This window comes from Colius striatus, chromosome 2 (assembly GCF_028858725.1).
Source record: "Colius striatus isolate bColStr4 chromosome 2, bColStr4.1.hap1, whole genome shotgun sequence".
Classification (NCBI taxonomy): domain Eukaryota; kingdom Metazoa; phylum Chordata; class Aves; order Coliiformes; family Coliidae; genus Colius; species Colius striatus.
The window spans coordinates 73,321,111-73,330,064 of NC_084760.1; the positions used below are offsets into that span (position 1 = coordinate 73,321,111).

At 48.6% G+C, this 8,954-nt stretch overlaps 1 protein-coding gene across 3 annotated transcripts; it reads left to right on the top strand.

Annotated features, from left to right (window-relative positions):
- Positions 1 to 985: 985 nt before the first annotated feature.
- Positions 986 to 7,751, top strand: ZBTB18 (zinc finger and BTB domain containing 18). Of its 3 annotated transcripts, XM_061991074.1 has the most exons (4): positions 986 to 1,259; positions 2,664 to 2,747; positions 4,859 to 5,546; positions 5,659 to 5,784. In XM_061991074.1, exons 2-4 carry the CDS (start codon positions 2,735 to 2,737, stop codon positions 5,687 to 5,689), a joined length of 732 nt encoding a protein of 243 aa, XP_061847058.1. In that variant the 5' UTR covers positions 986 to 1,259; positions 2,664 to 2,734; the 3' UTR covers positions 5,690 to 5,784. The 3 variants fall into 3 exon arrangements, with proteins under 3 accessions (XP_061847058.1, XP_061847056.1, XP_061847057.1); XM_061991072.1 differs by having other exon boundaries at positions 4,859 to 7,751; XM_061991073.1 differs by lacking the exon at positions 2,664 to 2,747 and having other exon boundaries at positions 4,859 to 7,751.
- Positions 7,752 to 8,954: the final 1,203 nt, after the last annotated feature.

An 8,954-nucleotide genomic window follows, 5' to 3' on the forward strand; every position in this document is an offset into this window, starting at 1 on the left:
AGGTGATCAGTCTCACAGTACTAAAAGCCAATGATGGCATGGTCTCAGTAATTTATATGGCCCTCTCCCTGCAGCACGGCCTTGAGGCGGCACGGTGAGCAGTTCCCGGGTGGCCGGCCGACCTGCTACTCGAGGGGCGTGAGCAGCCCACGCCAGGCGGACGGTGACTGCAGGCAAACTCCTTGCGAAGCGACAGAGAGGCCGGGCCCAACAGAGTTCCCGAAAGTGAGCACGGCGGCCCGGCCAGCGCCGAGCCAGGCCGGCCACTCAGTGCAAACCCGGGGGGTATGGCCTGGCCCGGCTGGGCACAGGTGACCGCGCCACCGGCGCGGGCAGACCCGGGTGCTGGGGCACGCCAGAGGCGGCGGGTCTCTCTCCGGGACGTGGCGTCCCCGCCGGCACACGGCACAGGCCGATCCGCACCGCGGCGGCTCAGCCGCCCCTCGCCCCTCCGCCGTCCCGCCATGCACCGCGTCGCCCCCCCGCCCCGGCAGCCGGCGCGAGGCCGCTGCCCGCGCGCGCCCTCGCGAGTGGAGCCCCGCCTCCCCGGGCCCGCCCCTCCCCGTTCGCCCCACCTGCGAACCCGCCCCCTCCCCGGGCCCGGTGGGGCCCCGCCCCCTTCCGCCTCAGCTCCCTGCCGGGTCACGCCCCTTGCCTCGCCGCGTGCCGCGATTGGCGGCGCCGCCGGCCTTCCCAGGCCGCTCTCTGCCACTCAGCTGCTGCGGCGGCCCGTCAGTCAGCTGCGGGGCACCGCGCCGGTTGGTGGCGGCGGCGGCGCGGGCGGGCCGGGCTGTCAGTCAGGGAGGGGAGTCCGAAGTGGGGAGCGGAGCGGGGAGGGGAGGAGGGGGCGAACATCTGTCTGCCGCAGCCCGGGCCCGGCTGTGCCGCCGCCGCCGCCGTGCGTGCGCCCGTGCTGCGTGCGCCCGGCGCCCCCGCCCTCCACCCCACCCCCCCCCCCCCCCCGGCCCCCGCCCCTCCCCCGCGCCCGGCCACCCGGCCCCGGGCTCCGCGCCGTCTCCGGCCGTCGGTGCCATGGGGAGCCGCTGAGTGCGGGGCCCTCTTCGCTCCGCCGGCTGCCCCGCTCGCTCCTCAGCTGCCGGCAGGGGGGAGGCCGGGGGGGGCGGCGGCCAGCGGGCGCGGGGGGCGGGCGGGGGGAGGGCGGGAGGGGGGCGAGACGCGATCCCGGAGCGGCAAGTAAGCGAAGAGGAGCCGGCGGGCGGCGGCGGCGGGAGCGCGGGGACTTCGGGCCGCCGCGGAGTGTGAGTCCCGCTGCCCCCCATCCCCACACACCCGCCGGGCCGGGGCCAGTGCGGCCCCGCGGGGCGGGCAGAGTTGGCGGCGGGTCCGGCGGGGGGTGGGCGCAGCCAGGAGGGGGGGCGGGGGCAGCCCTCCCCGAGCAGCGGGACCGGCCGCCCCGGCGCAGCTCCCGGTTACTTTTCTTTTGTTGCCACCGTGACCCGGGGGCGGCTTTTCCTGCGCGCCGGGCAGCTGCTTCCTTCCCCACGGGGCGGTCGCCGGCGCGCCCGGCCCCGGGCGAGGGTGGGGGCGGCGCTGCCCAGCAGGACTGGGCCCCCGCGCGGCGGGGTCAGCCGGCCCAAGGCGGGGCGGGGAGGGTGGAGGCAGTAGCCCCCGCGAAAAGTTGCCGCCGCCCGGCGGGGATGGGGGGACCGGGCCTGCCGGGAACTTGCCGTCGCCGGCCCGTGTTGCCCCTCACAGCCCGGCTCGGCCAGGCCCGGCGGGCAGGTGAACCGCCCAACTTGGTAGAGGCGAGTGCGGCGTTGAGTGTCGCCGGCGAGGGCGGGGGGAGGCGGCGGGGCTGATCCCGCCGCCAGCGGTGCGAGGGGCACGGCTCCGGTCGCACCAGCTCGCACTCCCCTCCCTACTGAGCGCCGGCGCGGGGGGGGCACGGCGCTGCGCGAGGCGGCGGCCCGGGAGCCGCGTCCCGGTCCCTCGGCGGTCAAAGAAAATGACAGCCCGAGCCCCCGCTTGGGGAAAGCGATTTATGAGTAAAGCTAAAGGCTTGTAATAGTGCCCCGGCTAGGTTAATTGTTTCGCTGCTTTAAGTGAGCTGGAGTTTTAGTGCGCGGTATCATTTACGCTGTCTAAGCGTTGAAACTGAAAGGAGCGACAGAGAAGCGGGGAGCTGTGAGTTGAGTGCATAGGTTGGGTTAATTTCGGTCTTAGGTGAACCTCTGGGCTCGGTAAAACCGAATCAGTACGGGTTTCTCGGGTAAGCCCGTGGCTGGGGTATGCTGTCAATGTATAAAGCGGTCCTCCAACTTAAGGCAGAAGTGTTGCTATGCTGCAAATACAGTAGAGCCCCATATGTTTAGGATTTTATTTTCTTTTTTTTCCCTCCCTGTTAGAAAGTTTAAAAAAAAAAAGAGACTTTGAAGTATTTTGTTTATACTAACAGAAGAGAAAAGTTCTCCTAAGAAAAAGCTGGTGGCAGGAGTGTAGAGGAGTAGCATATGGCATTAAAAGGAGCACAGCTGGAGGTAGCATTTCCATCTGAACATGATGTCAGAGCAGCTGACAGCCTGCCATCCCTCAGCCTTTTATTCTAACACACAGACAGGGAGTTAGTGTGTGCAGATCTGTGTGTGGAGAAGGTATCTCATTCCTCTCTAACATCATCTCCACTTTGCATCTGTCTCTCCTAGTCTGCTTTTTTTCCACCGATCTAACAGACCTGGAGCCAGCAAGACTCAGAGGAAAGGACTTAATCAGGTTTATGTGTACTAAAGGTAGGAGTAGCAATAGATTAGATACAGCATATTTCTGTTTTGGTGTGTTGTTTATTGAATTTCAGAAAAAAAATCACATTACTCTTCTAACCAAGTTTAGAAGTAAAATATGAAATGGAGTATTAAATAGATAAGTGGACTTAGTCAAAAGGTTTGGACTACAGTTGGAGAGTATCAGTTTTTTGGGCACATTGTTAGCATTAACTTTAATGCATATTTTGAGAATGTCTTGGGTTGGAAGGAGGAGAGAGCAAGTTCATTCTCCATTTCTGAGACCAAAACTACAGTAGATGTAGTAGCAAGCCTAAAGAGAGTTCTGCTTTATGTTCTTGTATTGCATCTTTTAAGTGACTTTGTGGGGGTTTTAGTGAAATATAGAGAAGTGTGCTTTTTGAAAAAGGACGATTCTGGCTAAAATGTCTTTGTGGGGAAGTCTTTCATTAAACTTCACGGTTAAATATCCAGCAGCTCAGAACCGTAGTAGCATACAGCTGTAGTACTTCTGAAAGACAGAAATCAGTTATGTGTTTAAAAACTTTTGTACCCGGGAGAATGGCTTGACTGGTTTCCTCTTTTCTTTCTCTCGTGTAGCGTTTGAAATCTTTTATTTCAGCATAACAATAATTATTTGAAGGAGTTTTTGTATTTGCGACTAATTTAGAACTTGTAGATTTGAGCTGCCTGAATTGGCCAGACAGCTGTAATCGCACTCCTCTATTCTTAATCTCTTTATCTGGGCAGCAGCTGCCATATGGCCACAGTCAGCTGGATCAGATGTTTATAAGCTTCCTTCTTCGTCCCTCTCTGTCCTTTCAGCCTCCTAATTTGATCACAGCTACCTTGTGAGCTGCCCTCCAATCTTTATTTTTAGCCCTCTTAAGGATTAGGATTGATGTTGGCTGTGGGGCACTTAAAGTGATTGTATTGTAAATCTTCGTGCTTTACTCTAGCAATGGTATTTTACAGCACATAGTAGAGGTTGTGTTGTAAGTTTTTGTACATCTTGGTTTTGCAAGGGATGAGGATTTTTCAATAATATCTGCCATCCTAGAGAGCCACAATCTGCTTAGATGGTTTGGGAGAGTCATGCTGTCCATCACAGAAGAATAGATTAAGACAGGTTTTCAAGAGGTTTTACTTTCCATTTGAGTTTTGACTTCTCTACTTCTTTTTTAAGTTTCTTTTTTCTCTGTTGTCAAGGAAAGTGAATAGAAAAATACTGGGTAAGAACAGACCTCAGGATACTGGTTTTAAATATTCACACATGCTCACGTTGAATGACTTCTTTTTGGTTTTTTTAAGTTTGGTACTGCAAACTCTGCCTGGTGTGGGAGGGGAGAGAAATTTATGTCCTTCTGCATTGGGGAAGTGGTACTCAATGGCATTTTGGTTGTTAGCTTTCTTTTGTGAATTCTGCATGTGGGCAAAAAATGTTCACGTTCTATTGTACAGTATGGAGAAGGCTTGAAACCTGAAAGTATACTTACTGCAAGAAGAAAACCATGCCAACTAAATTTCTAAAAACCTTGATTTTACTGTCAATATAAATTGACACCTGTAAATAATTTTTATATTTTATGAATATTAGATCTTCAAATTTGGAACCATTGATGTTTCTTCCAGCAAACCTCTTCTTTTACTACAATTTGACATTAAAAAGAAGGTCAATTATGTGATTATTATTTTTTTTTTCCTCGCTCTCTGTGATCTCTCTAACTTAGTGTTAAAAAAAATATCTGGTTTTAGGGGGGTCTGCCCTCCTAGGGACTCAATCTGGAGGAAGTTCTCCCTCTCAGAAAAAAAAAAAAAAACCAAAAAAACTTGAACAGATTTTATGAACAGCAGTGATACGTTAAAAAAAAAAATGCAGATGTATCTATGCACTTATTAGAAGGGCTTATTTACCATGGAAAGGAAATCGTAACTAACTTCTCTGGCTGATCGGGGAAAGAGTTGCGATTGTACATGCATGTTAAATCATCTTTGCATGGTGTCAGCACCAGAATTCTGGCAATATAACCACAAGGTTTTTAGAGTGCAATAACTTGGATTTGTTAAGTTCTACGTTTCTGACCTACATTTAATTTTCTTAAAATTCTCGTTGCTTGTAGGTTATGAAGACAGTATGGAGTTTCCTGACCACAGCAGACATTTGCTACAGTGTCTGAGTGAGCAGAGACATCAGGGTTTTCTTTGTGATTGCACTGTTCTGGTAGGAGATGCCCAGTTCCGAGCACACAGAGCTGTACTGGCTTCATGCAGCATGTATTTCCACCTCTTTTACAAGGACCAGCTGGACAAAAGGGACATTGTTCATCTGAACAGCGACATTGTTACAGCCCCAGCTTTCGCTCTCCTGCTTGAATTCATGTACGAAGGAAAGCTCCAGTTCAAAGACTTGCCCATTGAAGACGTACTAGCAGCTGCCAGTTATCTCCACATGTATGACATTGTCAAAGTCTGCAAAAAGAAGCTGAAAGAGAAAGCAACCACAGAGGCAGACAGTACAAAAAAGGAGGAAGACGCCTCAAGTTGTTCAGACAAAGTGGAGAGCCTCTCCGATGGCAGCAGCCACATGCCAGGAGACTTGCCCAGCGATGAAGATGACGGAGAAGATGAAAAATTGAACATCCTGCCTAGCAAAAGGGACTTGGCGGCTGAGCCTGGGAACATGTGGATGAGATTGCCCTCAGACTCAGCAGGCATTCCCCAGACTGGCGGAGAGGCAGAGACGCACACAGCAGCAGCTGGAAAAACAGTAGCCAGCCCCTGCAGCTCAACAGAGTCTTTGTCCCAGAGGTCTGTCACCTCCATGAGGGATTCAGCAGATGTTGACTGCGTGCTGGACCTGTCTGTCAAGTCCAGCCTTTCAGGAGTTGAAAATTTGAACAGTTCTTATTTCTCTTCGCAGGACATGCTTAGAAGCAGCCTGGTTCAGGTGAAGGTTGAGAAAGAGGCTTCCTGTGATGAGAGTGATGTTGGCACTAATGACTATGATATGGAACATAGCACTGTGAAAGAGAGCGTGAGCACTAATAACAGGGTACCATACGAGCCGGCCCACCTGGCTCCGATGAGGGAAGATTCGGTCTTGAGGGAGCTAGATAGGGAAGACAAGGCGAGCGATGATGAAATGATAACTCCTGAGAATGAGAGAGTCCAGGTGGAAGGAAACATGGACAGCAGCTTGCTCCCTTACGTGTCAAACATACTTAGCCCCGCTGGCCAAATTTTCATGTGTCCTCTCTGCAACAAAGTCTTTCCTAGCCCCCACATCCTGCAGATCCATTTAAGCACGCACTTTCGAGAGCAGGACGGGATCCGCAGCAAGCCTGCTACCGATGTCAATGTCCCAACCTGCTCCTTGTGTGGTAAGACTTTTTCTTGCATGTACACCTTGAAACGTCATGAGAGGACTCATTCAGGTGAAAAGCCCTACACTTGCACCCAGTGTGGGAAGAGCTTCCAGTACTCCCACAACCTGAGCCGTCACGCAGTGGTTCACACGCGGGAAAAGCCTCACGCTTGTAAGTGGTGTGAACGCAGGTTCACGCAGTCCGGAGACCTTTACAGACACATTCGGAAGTTTCACTGTGAGTTGGTGAACTCATTGTCTGTCAAAAGCGAAGCACTGAGCTTACCTACTGTCAGAGACTGGACCTTAGAAGATAGCTCGCAAGAACTTTGGAAATGAAATTTTTATATATATAAATAATATATATATAAATCTATATAGTTGTGGTACAGTCTAAAAGCAATCTTGTTTCCTTGAACTGAAAGTTTGACTATTAGCTTGTTTTTTGCACTTTAAGGCAGCATGAGTATTTCACTAATTTAGCACTCCGATAAAAGTGAACTGTAGAGGTAATCCGACAAAGTAATAAATTACGGAGCCTGTTTTTGCCCCCTTCTTGGAACAGAAGCCAGCGGATGCTTTACTTCTAAGGAATCTCCAGTTCAAAAAATAAATAAATAAATTTGGACGTGGCTTTATTCTCCCCAAAACACTGCGTTCTTTTAAGCTCTCAATCTGTTTCCTCTTAAAATATGAGCGTAGAAATCTCCCAATTTTGTCAGTTCCTTTACATTTCTATAATTGCATGAAACCTTTCTAGCTGTTGGAAACCTGAATGCTTTTAGACCCAAATGGAAAATTTCTGAAATGCTGGATTATCTATTTTTAAACAAGCAGTTGACTTAAAACTTATTATGGCAACTTCTGGATTTCTGACAGTTCCCACTGGAAAAAAAACAAAAAACCAAAAACCGACAAAAAAAAACCGACACAAAAAAACCCAAACCCATAAAACAAAAACCCTGAGAGTACACTGGGATCGCTGGGACTCTGTCTTACATGAAGGTTTGCTTGGGATGAAAAAAGGATATTGCAGCTTCAGCAGTGATGAACTGTGTGTTTAAAAATGTGAATTACTGTTATTGTATACTGTAATTGATTACATGGGCCGGGGGGAGGTATCAAAGAACTTGGCAGGTTGTGTTGATGCTCTTAGTTGAGTCTTGAAAAGTAAATATTAACGCTACAGAAATGCATGATTTTCAGTATATTTTTGTCTTTGTTTGCATTGTATAACTTTAATGAGTGAGTTGAGAATTATTTAATTTCCTTAGGAAGAAAACAAAAACCCGACACTGCTGAAAGTGCCGGTGTTACGAAGAAGAGAAATGCACTGTTTTTATTTTACCTAATTTAAATTTACTTTCCCACTGTTTAAGTTGAGAAGAACTGAAGCTACGAGTTGCTGATTTAGCTACCTTAACAAGGGAAAATTAAAAAAAAACAAAAAAACAAACCCTGAATGTTTACAACCAGGCTTCGAGATTTGCATGTACGATGTGCATTTACTAACCCCACACCCCTTTCTAATTGCACAGACCCCACGCCAGCTCCAACTGAGGTGCGTCCATTTCCCCAGATGAGCAATTGCAGGATTCCTGCTGCACCACTCCACCACAATAGGTCGTTCTTTTTTTTTCTCCCGCCTCCCCCCCCCCCCCCCCCCCCCCCCCCCCCGTTGAAAAGAGGCTGTGGACTGTAAGAAAAAAAAAAAAAAAAAGGAAGAAAAAAGAAGAAAGAAAAAAACCCCAACAAAAAACACCCCGGGCTGAAAGGCCTGGGAAGGCCTGAGTGACAGGGGGGCCGGGGGAGGGCAGGGGAAGGACTATGTGTATCCAGGCAGCAGAGACTGCAGCCTGACGTGTGGTTTTAATGACCAACACGCAGGTCAAAAGCATTTTGCACAGTGTTTGTTTTCCTGTCTTGCACTTACAAATAAGGTCTATGGGAGTAGCATGGAAAACGTTTGCTGTTTTTTCCTCTTTTTTTTTCTCTTTTTTTTTTTTCCTCTGCTTTTGTTTAAAATTTGATCGCCTTAACTACTGTAAACATAGCCTATTTTTGTGCTTAAGATACTGAATGGAAAACTCCATTGTGTATTGCTGGACTGTTTTGGAAATATTTGGTCAAATGTGTGTTAATTTGGCTGTAATGGCATTTAAAACATAAAAAAAAAAAGCTGTGAAAATGGCCTTGGAGCGTTATCTTTAGTTACTTGAATAGTTTCTAGGCTTTAAAACTACATTCTTTTCTTAAGTTAGAGAAGACAATCAGTGTCTGAGGAAAATGGACTTTCTCTTGGATTTTTTTGTGGTCCTTTGTGAGTGATTGCTTTTTTCCTTTCCTTAGTTTCACATTCTTCTTTTGTTCTAAAATTTAGACTGACATCTAGCTTTGACAATCATAGTATGTTTTATTTTCCTGAGGGGGGAATAACTTATAATGCTGTTTAGTTTTGTACTATTGGTGTGTTGGTGAATTTTTAAACTGTGTGCTAACTGCAATAAATTATATGAACTGAGAAATCAATTCCCTTGTCTTTTTTTCCCCTCTTTTAAATTACAGTTACGGAGTATTTTTTATAATGTGTAACTATTACTTTTGTACAGACTTCTATTGTTAACTGTGTATGGACTATGTTTTCAGTATGCTTTTTAAGCACTTTGTTGCTAACGTACATATTTACATCTCACTTAACATTTAAAAAAAATTAAATGCTTGTGTTTTGAAAGCATTTCTCTGTGTGTAGCTCTTGCTCATTCTGTACAGGGATTTTTAATATTTTTTTTCCTTCCACGAAGACTTTTATTGGAACAATCTGTTAAATTCCAGAAATTTTGATACTGTGCAAA